A 21,404-nucleotide genomic window follows, 5' to 3' on the forward strand; every position below is an offset into this window, starting at 1 on the left:
AAAATGTTGGGTTAGGTGGTCCAGGAGGTGGCGCAGTGGATAAAGCACTGGACTCTCAAACATGAGGTCCTGAGTTCGATCCCCGGCAACACATGTGCCAGAATGATGTCTGGTTCTTTCTCTCTCTCTCTTTTCCTATCCCTCTCATTTATAAATAAATAAAATATTTAAAAACAAGAAAAGAAAAATGTTGAGTTAGTAGACTTACTACCATTCTGATAGGCTCTTTGAAATTGACTATAAGTGAAACAGTTGATATCAAAACCAGTTTGGAGACTGAAAGATAGCTATCCGGACAAGGTACATACCTTGATATGTGCACAGCCCAGGTTCAAGCCCCAGCACCATATAGGAAGTGCCATGGAAACTCAGTGCTGTCTTTGTCTTTCTAGCAGAATGCAAATTTACCTGAAAGTTATGAAACTGAATATGCATGACGCCCCCAATTACACACACACACACACACACACACACACACACACACACACACACACACAGCATGTAAACAAGAGTAAGTTCTTAGGCTATATATAGTGTCATAATACCAAACTTAATAAAACCACAAACATTTCTAATTGTGAATAGTCACTTGTACTCATTCATTTTCCAACTCATTTCTTCTAGGTTAAGGTTACTAGTATTGGAATGTGTCCCAACAGATCAGGGTATAAGATCTTCTCTCTCTCTTTCTCTCTCTCTCTCTCTCTCTCTCTTCTCTTCTCTTCTCTTCTCTTCCCTTTCCTTCCCTTCTCTTTCTCTCTCTCTGTCTCTTTCTCTCTCCCCCCTTCTCTTCTCTTCCCTTCCCTTCTCTTCTCTCTCTCTCTCTCTCTCTCTCTCTCTCTCTCTCTCTCTCAGGCTGGGACCATTAGATAAACAGCAGACCTTGTGTACACATCTATGGGATGTAGGAGAAAAGCAGTGTACTAGAGGGGAAAAAAAACATGCAGATATGGGGAGAATATACAAACTCCCTGAAGTAGTTACAGCTGGAATTGATTTTTCCCTCATCAGTGTTATAATTAAAAAAAAACAAAAAACGTTATTTAAGAATCTGCTGTACATGACTCCAGAGTGCAAAATCAAAATCAAAGCTAAAAACATAGACTGAGCAAAAGTATCTAAACCACTGCTTCCCTAAGTTACTTCTTTCATAAAGCATAAAAATGGTCTTGAGTTTCCACCCTAAAAGTTTCCTTAAAGAAGCCTTTTCTCTTCTGCCTTTTCTGACGCTAGTAAAGGTCTGTATTTCTCCTCCTTTAGACTGCTTGCCATTAAAATAAGAATTATTTGAGTAAAATGTCGGGTTGTCAGAAAAGTCAATGACACACTTTTGCGTGGGAAAATCTGCCATAACTTTTCCAATGACCCAATATATATTTCAACAAAGAACACAGCAGGGTGGAGGGTAGATAGCATAATTGTTATGCAAACAGACTCTCATGCCTGAGGCTCCAAAGTCCTAGGTTCAAGCCCCTGTACCACCATAAGCCAGAGCTGAACAGTGCTCTGGTGTAAAAAAAAAAAAAAAAAAAAAAGAGGGAGAGGGAGGGGGAGAAAGACAGACAACACATGCTCACTGTTCTTAGAAACTGAGACTTTAAGGAAAATAAATAATAAAGTAGATCCTTGAGACTGTTATTCCTTTCATTCAGTGTTAGTAAGAATTGGGTTTTTAGGTAGTCGGGTGGTAGAGCAGCAGGTTAAGCACACATGGCGCAAAGCACAAGAACCGGCTGAAGGATCCCGTTTCAAGCCCCCAGCTCCCCACCTGCAGGGGAGTCGATTCACAGGCGGTGAAGCAGGTCTGCAGGTGTCTTTCTCTCCCCCTCTCTGTCATCCCCTCCTCTCTCCATTTCTCTCTGTCCTATCCAACAAAGATGACAACAATAAAACAACAAGGGCAGCAAAAGGAAATAAATAAATATTTAAAAAAATTAAAAATAAGTAAAAGAAAAGATTTTTTTTCTCATCAAAGCTATAACCAAACAAAATCGAATGACACTACATTGTTCAAATACCTACTTTATAGTTCTCTATCACGTTTAAAACAGCTCTACTTGATGATTTTATTTATTTATTTATTTATTTTTAACCAGAGCACTGCTCAGCTCTGGCTGATGGTGGTGTGGGGGAGTGAGCCTGGGACTTTGGAGGCTCAGACATGAGAGTCTCTTTGCATAGCCATTATGCTATCTACCCTCCGCCCCTGGTTTACTTTATTTAAAGTAGTATATTACTGTGTGAGATATATGACCTCTTTTGCTTTTTGAGGTCCTTCTACAGTATGTCCACCTGTGTCACCAGTAACACATTCCCATTGTACATTGTTTTCCCATTTGTAAGGTTACACATTTAATTATCTCTCTACTGATTGGGACTCCCATCATTGCAAGTAAAACAGACTAAACTTGAAGTAGCTTAGACAATAGAGGAAAGGTTTCTGTAAACACAAAGGGGCCAAGAGTTTACCCACACAACTGATGTAGATTTAGAAGTAAGCACCCAACCCAAGCTGAATCACCCCCTTCTCTGGATTTGGGGACATGAGGACAGAGAGAACATGACTCAATTCCTCTCTGCAGAGAACAATTTGGAGCAGATAAAACAATAGGCATTCACTGCATTGGGATTGAGGTAGACTTTTCCTAGCCATGAAACACCCTACCTGCCTCATTCACTATTGTGTCTAGCAGAGTATCTACCACGTAAAAGGTTTACAATAACACTGCTTGAAGGAATACATCATTTAAACCATCATAATAACATTTCTCTTGTGGACTTAGCTTTACACAGTAATTTACAACCTTTTTCTGGGAACACTTCTCTTGGTAACCATATGTGCTGATTGAGTGTATAAGTTGGAAATGAAACTTAAGTATTACCATTGAGTATTGGGGAAAGAAACATTCTGAAAAGCCAGTCTTTCACACTGCTTCCCTACCACTTCTAAGAACTGCAAAATGGAAACAATTCACTAATATTTTGTAGCACTGTAAAAATTCAGTCTAGATTACGTAGTCTCCAGTACTTTTGTGCTTCTAGCATCTTTCTAACAGAATGCTATTTTTTTAACAAGGAAGATGAGAAAAAGCCCTTACACTTAACTATCTCAAATTCAAAACCATTTTTACTGATGACACTTGATGAAAATATAGATTTCTGGGCTCCATTCTAGACTTCCTGGGTCTATAGCCAAGGAGTAAATTTATAGGTCAATATTATTTGAAATGCCCCTTGTGATTCTTAAGATTAACCATATCTAATGCAAAAAATATATTTACCAAACCTTATAATATTGAATAATTATTTTTTTAAATAAGTAATGTGATCCACAGGATAAATATTCTGACAGCAAATATGTACAACTTCCATCTCTGACCAATATAAAATAATAGGAGGCAGGTTTACACTCTCACCTGAAACAACCCAAAAAATTAAAAACAGACAAATTACATGAAAGAACAGTTTTCAAGACATTGAACATCATACAAGGACAGTGATCACCTAAGAGGCAGGAAACTAACAAAGTAAACTTCACTTTATTGATTTGAGAGTTTCCAAACCACAGCACTGGGAGGAGAGAACTGAGGCAAATAAACGCACAGAATTGAAGAGAGAGAGCTAAGAGTCTAGGAAAACAAAGGCACCTGAAGTTTATAGAATAGAAGCCAAGGGAAGACCATTCAAAATGGGTAACACTACCCAGCACCTGTTCCCACTATACCAAATGAGAAAAAAAATTCAAGTTCTAACTTATCTATAGACCATGGGAGCACTTTTGGTGATTGATTGGAGATGTTATGGAAAGGTATGAAAGGATGGGCGTGATGGGTGTATTCACTCTCCTGATCATGGCGATGTTACCACACATGTATGCATCTGTCAGACTTACCAAACTGTATACAGCAAATAAATGGCAATTATAATTAAATGAATGTTTTCAAGCATTGTGGAAAGTAATCATATAATCAGAAGATTAGAGAGCGCTATAAAGTGTGTGTATAGTATTGTTAGACCTAGCAAAATACCGAAAGTAATATTTGGTTCTGGCGTGGTTGAGTAAGACATGACATTTTCCTCCATCTTACATCCTTGTGGTGTTTTCTTAATTTTCCAAATCCAAATTATATATAGCAAAATTACAAATATAAAGAGAAGTGCTGCCTCATAGTAATTCTGATTTTAACATTTGACAGGGAATCACTTTAAAAATGAATGAGCTGAATCATTGTATCGTTGCAAGAATTATGCATGGGGGCATGATTCACAGGCAAGGTAAGTTTCACATAGAAACTTTCTCTTTGTTTCCTTTTTGTCATATAGTGTAGTGAGAAGGTTTTTATGATTGATACTGAATGTTGAAATCACTGTCCATATAAATGATATTTCTTTTTTTTTAATTTTTTAATATTTATTTTATTTATTTATTTATTCCCTTTTGTTACCCTTGTTGTTTTATTGTTGTAGTTATTATTGTTGTTGTCGTTGCTGGATAGGACAGAGAGAAATGGAGAGAGGGAGGGGAAGACAGAGAGGAGGAGAGAAAGATAGACACCTGCAGACCTGCTTCACCACCTGTGAAGCGACTCCCCTGCAGGTGGGGAGCCGGGGTTCGAACCGGGATCCTTATGCCGGTCTTTGTGCTTTGCGCCACCTGCGCTTAGCCCGCTGCACTACAGCCCGACTCCCATAAATGATATTTCTATCACTGTCAACCTGTTCTTGCTTCTATTCATCTGCATATACTCCAGCCTGTATATAATGGAAGATATATTACTAGAACGGAAGTTTACGTTCAGTTTCTGTTGCTGGAACATCTCTGAATCACTGCTGTGATCCTGATTTATCAGACACCATAGTCTATAAATCAAAGTATCATACTGATCCCCCCCCTCCCCAGGATATACAGGTGGCATCTGTTCTGGGAGAGACTTGCTATTATTTATAGACAGGTAAGATCAAATTTTAAAATGACAGCTCAAGAAATGCTCTCATTCAGGAGTGAAGTATACTGTTTATAGATTAGGAAATTTACCAAAATTTTAATACTAAAAAAAAAAATTAAGTGACAAAATAAGATGTCCAATCTAAGATTATATTCTTGTTTGGTTTGGTGGTTTGTTTGTTTGTTTTGTCTCATTCACCCAGAGCACTGCACAGCTCTGGCTTATGGTGGTGCTTTGAATTAAACCTGAGATCTCAGAGCCTCAGGCATGAAAGTCTTTTACATCACCATTATGCTGTCTCCCTAACCCCAAATTTGGGTTATTTTGCATGTAGCAGCATTTTCCTTAACCCCAGAGAGCAAGAATACTGCACTCATCTTAGTGCCTTCCTCTTTCTTTAGAGATGATCTCTCTACCTACTATCCAGCTTTCTGCTGTCTTCAGAAGAGTCTATCTAGACTGCAGAGTGAACATCGCTCACAGGAATATATCTATCTGGTTTTCAATTCCAGTCTAAAGTTCTTCTTTGTTATTTTCAATAATTTCTGGTGAATTCAGTGATGCTATATCATGGTGTTTTTTTAACCATCTTTATTTATTTGATAGAGACAGCCAGAAATGGAGAAGAAAGGGAGATAGGGAAAGAGACAGAGAGACACCTGCAGCACAGCTTCACCACACGTGAAGCTTTCCTCCTGCAGATGGGGACTGGGAGGTTGAACCTGGGTCCTTGCACATTTTGACATGTGTACCCAACCAGCTACACCACCACTCGGCCCCATATCACTGTTTTTTTCTCTCTTTATCTTGTATCATTGCACTGGGTTGGACCTGTCCTCATTAGTAGAGATGGTTTTGGTGGACATCCTTGTCTTGCTATTTCTAAACAGGAGCTTTCTACCTTTTTCCCCATTCAGATTGATGCTTTACTATAGAGTTTTAGTAGATGCCTTGTGTTAGGACTGAGGAAGTTCCCCTACAATTCTAGTTGCTGAACATTTTAATTATGATTAGGTATTGAATGTAATCAAATGTTTCTTCTGAGCTAATCATTTATTTTCTTCCCTTTTACCTGTTAATGTGGCATGTGAATTTTAAAGATATGCTAATGATAAACTCCCTTGCATTTCTCAGATAAATCTATTTCAGCCATCATGCATTGCCTTTCTTTTCTGGATTGCTCCTTTCTGTGTACTAGAACTTTTTTTTTAAGGGCTGTTCTATTTGGATCTTTGCATAAGACTGGTCTATAGTTAGTTTCCTTTTCTTGTGTTTCTCTGATTTTAGTTTCAGAATTACATCAGCCTCACAGAATGACTTAGAAAGCCTTCTGTCTCCATGTGTTCTCAAAAAAAAAAAAGTTTCATATAACATTTAATTTTTTGTATCTTGAAAGTTTGGTAGAACTTCCTTGTGAAACTACCTTCCATTGGAAGCCTCCCTAGTCTTTATCCCTCTAGAAGCATGGACCCAGGATCATGTCTATTCATATTTAGCACAGGAGCCTATGTAACCTTCGCATTCCTGTTGGCCTGAGCTCGCATTCCATGGGCACAGCTAGGAACATTCTAGACTGCACTCATTTCAGGACCCATCTTCCTCAAGTGGCAGAGTATTTTGACCCAGCCTCCCTTCAGAGTATGGAGCAGTTTCTACCTTTCCTTTTCTTTGAGGGCAAGGTCCTGGATCGATCCACGGAGGGTATATGATGTTGTTCCTGATAGGGATAAATAGTGATGGTGGAGAGGGGGATCTATTAGAGGTCTAGGTCCATCTTATCTATGTGGGGATCCCAGGATTCCCTAACTGGGACCTGGTAGTGACCAAAAAGGTCATCACTAAAGTATGCCAGTCTCTTGCTCTTACCCAGCTTTTGTATTCCTTACTTTATCTGATGAAGTTAGACTTAGAGTGATTGAGGGAAGTGAAATAGGAAGTGGGTGAAGAGAGTATCTAAGTCTAAGTAGAAACTATTTGATTAAGTGCTTTATGTTATCTTTTTTAGTTCTTTCTACTTGCTTGCTGTATTTATTGAGTCACTGTAGACTGTTGTGCACTTTCCCTTTAAGGTCTATATTTTCCCCTGACTTAGAGATACATGTGCACATGTGCCCTATCTCATGGGCCCTGGTCTATATCTAGGTTCTGTAGCTTTGTTAGGAAGTGCACCACCTGAAATAGAACTAAGGAGTCCTATGAGGTAGGAAAAGTCTCAACAGAGTGTTGGAACTGTCGTGTTGACATCCCAGGTCTGGCGTCTCTAGACACAGTCTGAAGTGAAACATGTCAAAGTGGCACTTGATTGCCATTTGATTGAGATTAGTAGATGCAGTTTTCTATATCAAATATTTCCAAAGCTGGGCATTGCCTTTTTAATTCATTCTGATGATCTGTCTTTTAATTGACAACATTAGCTCATTCATATTTATTGTGATGATGTCTGCCATCTTTTTGTTTAGATTTAATTATTTTCAACTCCAAAGCCTCTGCACGTGCATGATTTTACCACACCAGGCCAAATATATATATATATATATATATATATATATATATATATATATATATATATATATATACACACATATATATCAGCAGGGGCGGGAGTGAAGAGAAACATAACAGCAGTAGAGCTTTACCCCTTACTGTGGTTCCCATGTAGTACCAGGGCTCATGCTGGGGCCCTGCACATAACAAAATGCAAGCCTTCACCCTACTAGGTGAACTGTCTCTTGATCCTTCTGTTTAATTCATTTCTTTAGACAGAGATAGAGAGACAGAGAGAGTACATGGAAGTGAAAGAGACCACAGCACCAAAGCTCCCTTCAGTTCCGTCCGTGGGGCCAAACTTGAGCATGGGTTGCACACATGCCAAAGCAGCCAACTATCCAAGTGAGCCATTGTGCCAACAGTTTATCCATTTAATTCACCTTCTTTGTTTTGTTTCATTGTCCTGGCAGTATTTTGGAATTTCAACATAATTTGTGTTACCTTGAAATGTTTTCATAAATATTTAACTTAGAAATACTGAAGTATTTTTTTTAATGAGAAACACTTATTCTCTAAATGCTAATAATATCAAAGTAGCAGATTAGTCTGATTGCCAGGTTATCTTTAAACATATTTTGCTAGTACCAAGGGAGGAAAAAAATTGTTAAAGTTGTAGAGTATTTAGAAATGCCCAACAGCCAGTGGTTAGATAGCGTAATGGTTATGCAAAGAGACTCTCATGCCTGAGGCTCCAAATCCCAGATTTAGTCCCCTGCACCAACATAAGCCAGGGCTGAGCAGTGCTCTGGTAAAATATATAAATAAGTAAGTAAGTAAATAAATAAATATTAAATCCATAGAAATGTCAAACAGTATCTTTTTTTATTTATTTCAAAAAGGAGACATTAACAAAACCATAGGATAAGAGGAGTACAACTCCACACACTTCTCACCACCAGATCTTAACCCCACTCCCACAGAATACAAGACATTACATAATGCATAATAGCAAATTTGATCACACTCCTGACTTGCATATTATTCCTGCCAAGTACTTTAGTTCTGTCCTATTTTAAATACGATTTGAGATCGCTGTTAAAATGTATGACAATATTTTTTGTTTGCATTGACTGGAATGTTTATGATTTTATTTGCTAACCCATTCCTTCTCGCATCCCAGACCATCCTATAAAGAGCATTTTAAGTGCATAATAAACTTTCTTGGGTGATACTTATCTGTACATGTTTTATTTCAGTCTCAATTTTGAATATTACTTTCTTGAGAGCACAGTTTTATACTGATGGTTATCATTGTATTATTTGTTGGCATGCATTATTAGATCAAAAAATTCTGTCTCTGCAACTGTCCTTAACTTATAAATGATTGTTCCATCCTCTCTGAATGTTTTAAGGTCTTTCTCTGTGACATTCTGTACTTAAACTATCACCTAGCATGGATTTCTTTTTACTTACCCTTCTTCTTATTTTTTTTATTTAAAATATTTATTTACGTATTTATTTCCTTTTTTTGCCCTTCTTGTTTTATTGTTGTAGTTATTATTGATGTTGTCGTTGTTGGATAGGACAGAGAGAAATGGAGAGAGGAGGGGAAGACAGAGAGGGGGAGAGAAAGACAGACACCTGCAGACCTGCTTCACCATCTGTGAAGCGACTCCCCTGCAGGTGGGGAGCGGGGGCTCAAACCGGGATCCTTAAGCCGGTCCTTGCGTTTGGCGCCACGTGCGCTTAACCCTCTGAGCTACCACCCGACTCCCTACCCTTCTTCTTATATAGCATTCTTCCTTGATTTGTATAATCTTGTTTTCATCAGCTTAAGAAAATTTGTAACAGTTATTTCTGCAAATACTGCCTATTATCTATGCTCTTTATTCCCTCCATGGGAACTTGAGTTAAATGTATGTAAAACCTCTCTGTCTCTTCATGTCTCTTTCAGATTTCTTTGTTTCTTTTCATTTTCCATCTCTCTTTGTGTCTCTGGCCTTCAACGTTCATCCAAGGAGAGACAAAGATTGGGACTGTAGAGTTTCTGTTCTTATATCTAGGTCTTCCATAGTTGGCCTTGGTTCACCAACACTAGTCATATTGCTCTGTCCATTTTGCCCTCCCTTTTCCTGTGTATTTGCTTCTTTTGTTGCTACGGTGTCCTAATATGTATGACTACAAAATGGGGCAGCCTGTCCACTGCCGATTGCCACCTCCCAGTTCAAGCTCTTTTTGTCTTAAAAGTTTTTCCTGCATCCTTTACCATACATGCCTGTACTCACCTATGGCTCAGTGGTTGGTTGGTTTGTTTGTTTTTTCAAATGATGCAATAGAAATTTTCTCAGATTACAGGTATTTTTGTTGTTGTTTTTGTTGTTTTATCCTGTTGTTCCTGAACATGATCTTTTGATCATTGCTACTCCATGGCCAAACCCTGGTTCTTGTTTGTACTGTCATACCTGTCTGCTCATACCTGGAAGTCTCTTTTTACATGATCATCCTTGAAACTCAACTCCTAATGTTTTCCTGATATTTTACACTTTGTCTTACTCTTTGATTATCTTTGATTATGAGGTCATTGCTTATTCTAATCAGTGTAAATTCTGTGGACCTATACTTGAAATCCTTTCTTCTAGAGAGAATTTGTCTCTTGTTCTCTCGCTTGTAGAGTGCCACTAATCTGGATCTTGGCTCTCTATGAGCTCATGACTAAAACTCCAGCTAGCATTCATCCTTCCCACCACTCTGGATCCAAGTTACAGGGTTCTTTGTTGTGGAGAGCCAAATGGGGATGGGCAAGGGAAATGTTCTTGGGGATTTGTACTCCTTTTGTGTGACCAGTAATACAAGAAGTATACCCTAGGCACGTTATATTGAATACTTGTAAAACAAACAAGTACTTGAAAGGCTGGGTGGTGGTGGACCTAGTTAAGTGCACATATTAGCATGCACAAGGACCCAGGTGTAAGCAAGCCCCTGGTCCTTGCCTGCAAAGGGAAAGCTTCATGAGTGGTAAAGCAGTGCTACAGGTGTCTCTGTCTCTCTTTTCTTTTCTTCTTCCTTAATTTTTTGTTTTTTATTGTTGTAGTTACTATTGTTATTGATGTCATCGCTGTTGGATAGGACAGAGAGAAATGGAGGGAGGAGGGGAGAAAGACAGACACCTGCAGACATGCTTCACCATCTGTGAAGCGACTCCCTTGCAGGTGGGGAGCCAGGGGCTGGAACCAGGATCCTTACGCCAATCCTTGCGCTTCGTGCCACGTGCACATAACCCACTGCGCTACAGCCCGACCCCCCATCTTTCTTTTCTTTTCTATCTCCCCTCCCTCTCAATTTCTTTCTGTTCTATCAAATAAAATAAAAAAGTTTTTAAAAAGTACTTGAGTTTTGAATTAGCTATATTGCGAGCAAAAGGGTTTATTTTTTTTTTCTTCCGTTGCCTTTCAGACATGAGTAAAAAGAACAGTGCAGTAAGTTCAAGTCAGGAAATATGAAGAGAATAGTGCAGTAATCAACCATGTATCTGTAACCAGATAATTGTTATTGTTGTTGTTAATTTGTAGCCACACTCGTTTCATGTTTCTCTTCCCTACTGTCCATCCCAACCCCATCATTTGAAGCAGACCCCAAACATATTATCATTTGTACACAGTTTAATACATACCTCTGAAAGATACTGTGAGCTTTTTACAGCAAAGTTGTATCAGTATGTAAACATACGCACAAGTTATAATTAAGGGAGCAAACTTAAAATGGCACTCAGAACCCTAAAAAAATCTTTCAATCTGTTCAGTATAAGTTTAGTACTACATAAATATTATGTTGCAGCTCTTTGAAAATTGGTGGCCTTTGAATAATATTTGATGACGATAACAACAGCGAAGACTTGTATGGCACTTTATTGTGTGCTAAGGCTTCTACATTATATTAAATTATTTAATTTTCAAAACAACTCTGTGGGATAGGTATTGTTTTTAGCTGTTTTATAAATATGAAAATAGAGGCATGAGAATTTTAGTGCCTTACCCAAGATCTTAAAGTTAGTAAGATGAAGCTGAGATTTGAACCCAGGCTGACTGAACCTAGAATTCACACTTTTTTTTTCCATTATGAGAGACAAAGATAGGGAGAGACCATAGTATCACTCTGGTCTTTTAATATGGTGCCATGGATCAGACCCGTGGCCTCATGCATACAAAGCATGCACTCTACCCCTGAGTTACCTCCCAGAAAGAAGTTGTAATTTTAAACAGCTATAACCACTACCTCTCTCAGAAAAAAAAAAAAATCATAGTTAGTCTTCCAAAACTCTGCATTCCACAAGTTAATAGATCTATTTTGGTGAATTTAAAAAATCAACCAAAGTTGTACCTATTTCTAATATAATGGGCTTCAATTTTTATAAATTGCCCACATAGCTGCCCTTAGAGTTTTTTTAAAAAAAAAAAGTGGAAGTCATTTCATGTTTATAATTTTGAACAACTTCTCAGGTACACTTCACGTTGGTGATGAAATTCGAGAAATCAATGGTATCAGTGTGGCTAACCAAACAGTGGAACAACTGCAAAAGATGCTTGTAAGTAGATGGAACTTCCTTCTTTCTAAGACTGTTGGTTAGCTTGTCTTTTTAATGCAAATAAGCAGGAGTATTCTGTTTTAATCAGACTGTTTCTGGTACCATCATTTGTATGAACTTGAGTCTATGCAACATTCATAAAAACTGACAAATGGGAAAATGTTTACATGAAATAGTCTGGAGACATTTTTACCCACCTTTAGAAGTTTGAGCTTTTATTCTTTCTCTGCTATCCCTTAAACAGTAGATGCTTAAAGAAATCCTTTCCGGTTGTGACTACACGGGATCTAGTTTTTCACTAACCTCAACTCTGCTGACATCAGCTGTATCCTGTTTTGTTAAATATAGTAGTTGTACTGGATTTATCTATAGGATAGACAAGATCAGGCCACGATTGGCCATGTGTATCCCAAATTCTATGTTTAAATTAGACTTTGGATCTTTTTAAGGCATAATGACAGACCCTTTTCATAGACATGAAAGCAGAGGGAGATATTTTGGGTCATTGTTCTAGGCCTTCTTCCCACTGCACAGTAAAAATTGAGGCCAAAGTTGTTAATTGAAAAGCTCTAAACTGGCTTACATTAATTCCCCCCCACACACACACACACACACACACAGAGTTCTGAGTGGTTTCCTCTATGTTTTTGTGTGCAACACTTGTTTGTAAAAGGTTTCCTTTTTTGTCTTTTTCCCTCCAGCGGGAAATGCGGGGGAGTATCACCTTCAAGATAGTGCCAAGTTACCGCACTCAATCTTCATCCTGTGAGGTAATGGCTCTAATGAACCACCCCTTCTCCTCTGGGTTCTTAACCAACTGTCTGCTGATGGCTGAATGTTTTGGCTTTCTGGAAAATTGTTTCTGCCTGTGCTGTTGATCACTGCACACCAATTTTGCAACAAAGATAACGGAACAGAGTAGGTCCCATCCACCTGCTTGGCCCTGCTTCCATGGGGCTGTCCTCAGCACTTTTAACTTTCTGCAGGTTGGGATCAAAGGAAAATTTAGAGAAGCTGCAAGTAATGACATAACACTTAGTGAAGAACAGATGGAATCTCTGAGGAGAAAAAAAAAAATAAAGACCGTAATTGCAGTAATATTTCCGGGAAGTACATTCGCTTCTCTTTGTTAAGAAATCACACAGATAGTTCTTCTTTCCAAGAATATGAGAAGTGATCTATTTTTGTAAGATAGATGTATTAAAATAATTGTGACAGGTCTCTAGGTATATAATAAGTCCATGAGGAATTGATAATGGACTTAATGAGAGGAATCTAGGCTCTTGCAACCTTTTGTGAAATCGTTTAAATTTGAAATGGCTCATAAAAATGTAGATTTTTCTAGAGTAATACAATGACAAAGTTTCTTTCTTACCATAGGTTTCCCCTATAGAGAATGTACCTTGTCCAACCGCTATTATTCAGGTCTATCTTGGTTACTAAATGAGATTTTATAGACTAGTCTTTATCTTCAGAACTACAAATGATCATTGCATGTTCAGCTTTAGTCTTATTTTATGAAGCTTGTTCTTTCCTGTACACCTTTCAAGTCTGTGTACATCAGCATGAAGTACACATTTCCTACATATCATTTTTAAGACTGGCAGGTAACATATATCAAAACTTATCTAGAAAATTCTATTTGTTAAAAAAAATAAAAAGGAAGGAAAAGAAAATCGAATTTGTACTTAAGAGAATTCAAGAGAACAAATATAATATTTCATCCCCTCTCTGGTAAGACTATAGATTTCACAAGAAAAAAACAGAGATGTCATACTTTTTTTTCTAAACCTTTTGAACCTGAGTATAAGAATCCGTAGCTTTGTCAAGTGAGTTCTTAGTCAGCCATAACAATTGGGGTTTATGTTTTTTTTATCAGGTCTTGGGCTCCTCTTGGTGGCTTTGTATGGAACTTCAATTTATACTGTGTTTAAAAAGAAAAATATAGAACTGCTTCTGCCTCAGGATTCAGAGATTTGAAATGTGTTTCTTAGAGCACTGACCTTGCTGGGAAAGAGAGAATATCACAGGCATATTTTATGGAAAGTGTTTTTAAGTTCTAAAATAACAAATGCCTCTTATACCTTTCTCATCCGTCAAAAGAAATTTGATAAATACTCATGATTTTTGTCTTTTGACAAACCAAAAGATACCTTTAGTTATTTATTAATATGACAGAAGTTGCAGATACAGATATAAGTTGTAGATACAAATGTAAGTTGCTGTTAATTTTTTTAAGGTTGAATTAATTCGGGAGTGGGGCCAGTTTTTCACATAAGTTAAAGGAGCCCCCCACGCTAGTGTTTTCTTCGCTTTTGCATAGGAGAAAAACTGATACTCAGGGGCCAGGTGGTGGTGCACCTGGTTGAATGCACATGTTACAATGTGCAAGGACCCAGGTTCGAGCCCCTGATCCCCACCTGCAGGGGGAAAGCTTTGCAAGTGGTGAAGCAGTGTTGCAGTTGTCTCTCTCTCCCTCTCTATCACCCCCTTCCCTTACAATTTCTGTCAGTCTCTACCCAATAAATAAATAAATAACAATTTAAAAAGAAAAACTCCTCCTAGCCCAACCTCCCACCGCCAACCTGTTTGACCCATCTGTGCTCTGACAGAACTCATGCTAGTGGTGGATCTCTTCCTAGCTAGCCGGGGTAATACTTTCAAAAAATAGTAATGATAAATAAATGTATAATCTAGCCAGCACCAGCAGCATTCTCCAGGTCCTCAGTAAGAAAGGGACTCTAGGGATGACACGTGGACATAAATCTGCCCATTAGCAGATTTGAGAATGCTTATTCTCCATTATTGAAGACTAACCAGTTCCAGGACTTTTCTCTACATCTTAGGAGAAAAAATATCACTTGAACAGGCATGCACATTTCAGAGGTTTCAAAGAACTATACTAAACTTAAAAAAATAAATAAATACTCATTTTCTTCCTCTCATTGTTCTCATCATTAAGGTTGATTCGGATAATAAGGAAATGAAGCCCAGAAAGGAGTTTCAGTATGCTTAGGATCAAGGATCTTGAATCTAGAGAGAGTAGCAAGGACTCCTAAATTCTTTTTCCATTGTGTAAAATCTTTCTAGCTTTGAGATTATAGTTCTAATCAGTTTGGTAAAAAAAAAATGAATAAATAAAAATAAAACTGAAGAAGAGTAAAGGTTTCTTCTCTAATATATTTTTGTATGTATCTTTACCCCTTCTTAGTAATATTTATCTTAGAAAGATTCTAAGGCGATTGCAACATGAAGGGTTCTGTTTTTAGGTTTGTTTCACTTCAAGTTAAGCTGTTCAGTAAGACATTGAGATACCCAAAAATTATTATGTCCAAGCCTTAGGTAGTTGGGGTCTTCAGCACAATAATTTAATGAAAATATTTCTCTCTTTATGGTACTTCATGGGTTTTACTATCAAGCCAGTCATCTGAGTCTGACTTAAATAATACAGTGGTTCTAGAATGTTTGGTGAAAGGCGAGGAATGATTGCTGAGTGACACAGTCATCACTTACCATGTGTGACTCTTCGAACTTGCAAAACTTTTTTTCATACTTCTGTGAAGTCATGCAAGTCAGGATAGCACCTTTTACAGTTAAACCTCAAAGGAAATGGTTGTCAGACTGTGGTTGTAACTGTTGATGTGAATATCTCTGTTTCTGTGCTGGTGTTCTGTGTTAATGAACCTTGTGTCTTATTTCAGAGAGATTCCCCCTCCACTTCCAGACAGTCCCCAGCTAATGGTCATAGCAGCACTAACAATTCTGTTTCGGTAAGAACTCTAGCTTCACACAGCAAAGTGTGACAATTCTGTTGGTGCCACCTGCCATGAGTGTTCTAGTTACATGTGTTCAGTGGAAATACTGTCTTCTGCCGATATACAAGGCTACTACAGCTACAACACAGTTTACTCCGGGGGGAGGGGGGGGCTTTTTCAACATTTCCTTCTCATTAAAAATCCTCTATTAGTTAAATTTGAAGAAATGTAGTTCAAGAATTTTTGGTCATTCTAAAATGATTTCTATGCCACCCCACTAGTATTTACTATGACTTTGCTCAAACTTATGCAAAGGAAACAATTGGAAATTTGTTTTGAAATTTCTGAGATTTTTTTTTTTTAATTTGAAAATGATAAGTGTAAGAATTTTGCAGAGTAGGCATTTGGGTAATTCTGGGCTTTGTAGTTGTCTATTCTGAGTGATATCAGCAACATGTTTTAGTTTCCGCTATCTCAGTTTACGAATTGGTGTGCCCTCTGTTATTGTGGTACGTGCAACATATTTTTGTGAAATATAAGCCTTGCCTGGATATGAAAAGCAAAAGGAACTGGCTTCAAACTGCACTTAAGCCACGCTGTTAACACATCTTTAACACAAAGTACTCTATATTTTGACTTGAACTTGATATTTTAAATTTCTTCTGGAACTATCAATTTTTAGAAGACAATTCATTAAATTCATTCAAACAAATGGAAGCACTTAAAGGTGCAGCTATGTGGTCTTTTGGGGTAACAAAAATCATCTCTAAGTTGCTGATATTGCTGTTGGAAACTATTGAGAGTTCTAGTAATACAGCAGTATCACTTATTTCCTATTAATATGTGCCCTTTGGAAACTTATCAACCTTTTCTCAAGTTAATTTTTTAGTAATTTAGAGATCACCTGAAGTGGAATATTATCTGTAAGTGAAATTATGGAATACATTTTTTATGATTTTTATTTCCAACCTATGAATAGGCTACTTTAAAATAATTCACTTGTAACAACTAACATTTAATAGTTTTGCAATGATAAAAATGTACATAGCGGGGGTATTAGCATAATGGCTATGCAAAGAGACTCTCATGCCTAGGGCTCTGAAGTCTCAGGTTCAATCCCCCATACCACTATAAGTCAGAGCTGTGAACAGCGCTCTGGCAAAAAAAAAAAAAAAAATACATATAGCCATTAAATTTTTCAGAATCTAGATAGTTACAGTGACTAAGCTGCTCTTTTTAGTTTGGGGTTATTTTTTTTAATAGGCTATTTCAATTGCAGTGGCTTTTGTGTTGAAGATGCTAAGTTATTTCTTAAGAACACATTTTCTCTCTGCTTAAACTTACCTGCTTTCTTCAGCTTGCTGCTAAATGGCCTGGGTTTAATCTTTTTTTTTTTTTTTTTGATAACTCAACATTTCTGAGAAGTGGAATAATGTATATTATCTCTTTACAACTTAAATCTAGCTCATTTTTAAAAGCCATGTTGTAACAGAACACACAAATTACCTTGTACTCTTGAAAAGTAAATGAAAATTTTTCTCCTGGGTTGGCTTTATTCTACAGGACTTGCCGTCAACTACCCAACCAAAAGGACGACAGGTGAATAGATAATCTCTATAGAAACTTCTCTAAACTGAGTTGCTAATAGCCAATCCTTTATTAACCCTTTCCATCCCATAATGTCTGCATTTTGGGCCATAACATTTGAGCGTGAAGAGCTTGTACCATTTCATTTTAACACGTCACACGTGACTAATTCCCTAAAAGCAATTTTTCTCATCTTTGTAGCTGTGATGGTTATTGTAATTTCAACCTGATAATTTTATGTTGTTGGTTAAGAATTCAGCCTCTGAGGGACTTTTAGTCAGCATGTCTTTGGGGTGGGAAGACATTTTAAAGATTAAAATTCTGAAATGTGAAGACTTTTTCTTAATTTGTGTTTAAATGCATGTTTTAAAAGCCATTTATAGTGAAAAAAAGAACAAAAATATGGTTTCGTATTCTAATATGTCTTTTTTCCATTCAAAAATGTATAGAGAAGTGCTGCCTAACACTTAAGAAGTAACTTTCAATTTGCCAGCACTTTAAAAATCATCAAAAATATGCATTTTAAGTGAAAATACAAAGACCTGCTAATTTTATAGCCTGGTTTTACTTAAATAGTAACTTGGTACACTAATTGCAAAACCTTCAGGTTAGTTTTACACTGACTTAAACATTAATATTCAAATTTAATTTCAAGACATAGAATTTTATGAGTTTTCTTGAAATGTAGTATTAAAAATATCATCAGATTTGGAGTCAAGACTTGCACACATTAGCTAGCTCCTGATAGAATCCACCCACAGTTTAGTCCTTTATAACATAACTGAGGTAACATTGGATATCAAGCACCTTATTTAAAACATTTTTTTTAAATCCAATAATTTGTAAACTACGTAATTCGTATGCTACTCTGCTTCCTTTTGTAATATTTACTAATTACATTTACATATCCTAACACTCAGAGCCTTCAACTATCTTGAGACTGCTGATTTCAAGCTAGGATCCCTATTTTTCTTCTCGAAAGAGTATGATGCAAATATCAAACTCAAATCCTTTTTTAAAATAAAAGTGAAAATTTACATCTATGAATTGTTTGGATCACATTTAAGTTAACCAGCAATGCATAGATTCAGTTGTCATGTAATCATTTTACAGAGTTCTTGCTAGTTTTGTATCATGGGCTACGTTAGCATTAAAATCTACTTTGAATGTTTATAATTATGGCCCAAAGATTGCCGCCTCATCATGCCAACTTATCTAGAACAACAGCTAAGTATATGCAGGTTTTTAATGAAAAGCATACTTAACTAAATTTACCTAGCTATAATTATTAGCCTATTATATAAAAAACACAAATTAAGTCTTCGTTTTATTAAGCATCTTTTATTAAGTCTTCCCTTCAAATAAAAACAGCAGTACTTGAACCTGTACACATCAAAGGTAGTAAGTACACTGTCTGTCTCTAGTGGTATCAGTTTTTTGTGTTATATACCCATGCTTCATTTTTGCTTTCAACATTTAATGTCCTGTTTGTATCGTAAGTGTTGGTATGTGGTTATGAGGTTAGAGTTAACTGGTTTTTTGTTCTTGTTGTTGTTGTTCACACCACTGGCCTCTTTTCTTACAAACTCCTGTTTTATAGATCTATGTAAGAGCACAATTTGAATATGATCCAGCCAAGGATGACCTCATCCCCTGCAAAGAAGCTGGCATTCGATTCAGAGTTGGTGACATCATCCAGATTATTAGCAAGGATGATCACAACTGGTGGCAGGGTAAACTGGAAAACTCCAAAAATGGCACTGCGGGTCTCATTCCTTCTCCTGAACTTCAAGAATGGTATGTGTTTGTTGCTCTGATTTGTTTTGTAATACAAGTAAAATCCTACCCATCCATTTTCAACATGATAGTATTGTTTTAGAGTGTAAAGTCTGCATGACACATTCCTAGCTTTACTAGCCAAAGAAAATTCAAATTAGTTATCCAAGAATCATAAATCCTCAGTATCTAGTGAATGCTTGTTTCCAGAGCCAGCTCTTAGTTTCACACATAAAAAAAGGAAGGTGGGGGTTGGGCGATAGCGCAGCGGGTTAAGCGCTCATGGTGCAAAGCTAAGGATCCGGGATGGAGCCCCAGCTACCCACTTGCAGGGGGGTCGCTTCACAGGCAGTGAAGCAGGTCTGTAAGTGTCTGTCTTTCTCTCCCCCTCTCTGTCTTCCCCTCCTCTCTTGATTTCTCTTTGTCCTATCCAACAACAACAGCAGCAGTGGCAACAGTAACAGTTACGACAATAACTAGGGCAACAAAATGGGAAAAATGTCCTCCAGGAGCAGTGGATTTATAGTGCAGATGCCAAGCCCCAGCAGTAACCCTGAAGGCAAAAAAATGAAAAATAGGGGGAGCCGGGCAGTAGGCCGACTCCCAGTTTCCCCTTTAATTTATTGCCTCTTCGAACTGTCTCGTGTCTCAAAAACTACTCTGCCGTTGAGAAGGTTAGAGCTGATGAGAACTTGGGTGCCATCATTTTGCATGAGAATAGTGTAGGCCCAAGTCGAGGAAGTAGTTGTAGCTGCCTTGCATCTATCATTCTCTTTCCTACTGATCATCATGAAATGGTTTAAACATGAGCTTGAGCTGGAGGAAAGTAACTTCTAAAGAATTTTGATGATGATCTTTTTCTAATTGCTATTAACAGTGATTATGTTTTACAACTTGTGTTTTTGAGTGTAACTATATATTGTGAGCATGTACTGAAAATAATTATGTAGACGCCAGATCTCTTTTTCCTGGTCAGATCATCTAGATAAGTAGTGTTTCACTAGTACCTTGAATTCAGTCCTCTGGAGAAATCCTAAGAAATGGTGTTGGGAAGAGCAGATTTACTTCCTGCTTCCTGTAGTGGTAGTAATTTGAATCAGTCCTCCTGCTGGTTAAAATATATATATATATTATGAAAAGAGTTACAGAAAATACATTTTTTAAAATGTCTTGCAAACATTGAGGAACTGAAAATGTCATGGAGAACTTAGTATTCAATGTATAGGTGAAACCCATTAGTCATAGTGATAAATAAAAATATTAGGGTGTCGGGAGTCGGGCTGTAGTGCCAGCGGGCTAAGCGCAGGTGGCGCAAAGCACAAAGACCGGCATAAGGATCCCGGTTCGAACCCCGGCTCCCCACCTGCGGGGGAGTCGCTTCACAGGCGGTGAAGCAGGTCTGCAGGTGTCTATCTTTCTCTCCTCCTCTCTGTCTTCCCCTCCCTCTCTCCATTTCTCTCTGTCCTATCCAACAACGACGACAACAATAATAACTACAACAATAAAACAACAAGGGCAACAAAAGGGAATAAATAAATAAAATAAATATAAAAATATATATATATATATATATAAAATATGAGGGTGTCAAATTCACCTATTTTTGCCTTTGAGGACATTACTATTTTGAACACTTCTGTGCCAGAGGGCCCTGGTTAAGATTTGAGACCTGTACAGGTAGGGCAGTCTGTTAGGAGATGCTCCTCACATGATTGTTAGGCCTACAAAAAGACTGTACTCGCAGGTTAAGAGGAAACAAGTAAGGTCAGTTTGTAACTAAGCAAAGCAAAAGAGAAGAGTGAAGGGAGACCAGAGTTCCCCTGGGGAAATAAATGTGACCATTGACCCACCTTGAATGGATTATATACCCGCGTATACATTGTCAGGAGTAGCCAAGGAAACTCCAGACATATACTTGATTTGAGGTTTTTCCCTTTACCAACAGTTCCCAATACCAGGTATAAGCAAAAGGGAAATTTCCAAAGAAGGGCACTATTATCCTAGGCCTCATCCGAGAGTTCCAAACCCTGCACATAAGCCTTTCCATGATCAGTAACCAGAAAATCAGGATAACTGACAGACACCCAAGAAAAATGAGAGACAGCAGAAATAAACCTAAACCCACCTCATACACTGAACCTAGGAGGCAAAGGTTTTAAAACAACTATGCTTGCCAGGTTTTTTCAAAAATCAATAGAAAGCTTTAAAAATATCTTCAGGAAACAGGAAATCTCTTTAAATGGCATAACAGATTTGAAAAAAAAAAAAAAA

At 37.5% G+C, this 21,404-nt stretch overlaps 1 protein-coding gene across 12 annotated transcripts in view; it reads left to right on the plus strand.

The window, feature by feature from the left end:
• The window catches only part of CASK (calcium/calmodulin dependent serine protein kinase), a 392,391-nt gene that overhangs the window by 339,024 nt on the left and 31,963 nt on the right, over window positions 1-21,404 (plus strand). For 4 of the 12 annotated variants that reach the window (XM_060182549.1, XM_060182550.1, XM_007521109.3 and 1 more), the window contains 6 exons: window positions 4,197-4,275; window positions 11,930-12,015; window positions 12,717-12,785; window positions 15,717-15,785; window positions 17,334-17,369; window positions 18,958-19,154. In XM_060182549.1, the coding sequence (XP_060038532.1) occupies window positions 4,197-4,275; window positions 11,930-12,015; window positions 12,717-12,785; window positions 15,717-15,785; window positions 17,334-17,369; window positions 18,958-19,154 (536 nt within the window). The remainder of the gene's footprint in view (window positions 1-4,196; window positions 4,276-11,929; window positions 12,016-12,716; window positions 12,786-15,716; window positions 15,786-17,333; window positions 17,370-18,957; window positions 19,155-21,404) is intronic. The other 8 variants (XM_060182551.1, XM_060182552.1, XM_007521112.3 and 5 more) reach the window with 3 other exon arrangements.

Source organism: Erinaceus europaeus, chromosome X (assembly GCF_950295315.1).
Source record: "Erinaceus europaeus chromosome X, mEriEur2.1, whole genome shotgun sequence".
In the NCBI taxonomy this organism is placed as follows: Eukaryota; Metazoa; Chordata; class Mammalia; order Eulipotyphla; family Erinaceidae; genus Erinaceus; species Erinaceus europaeus.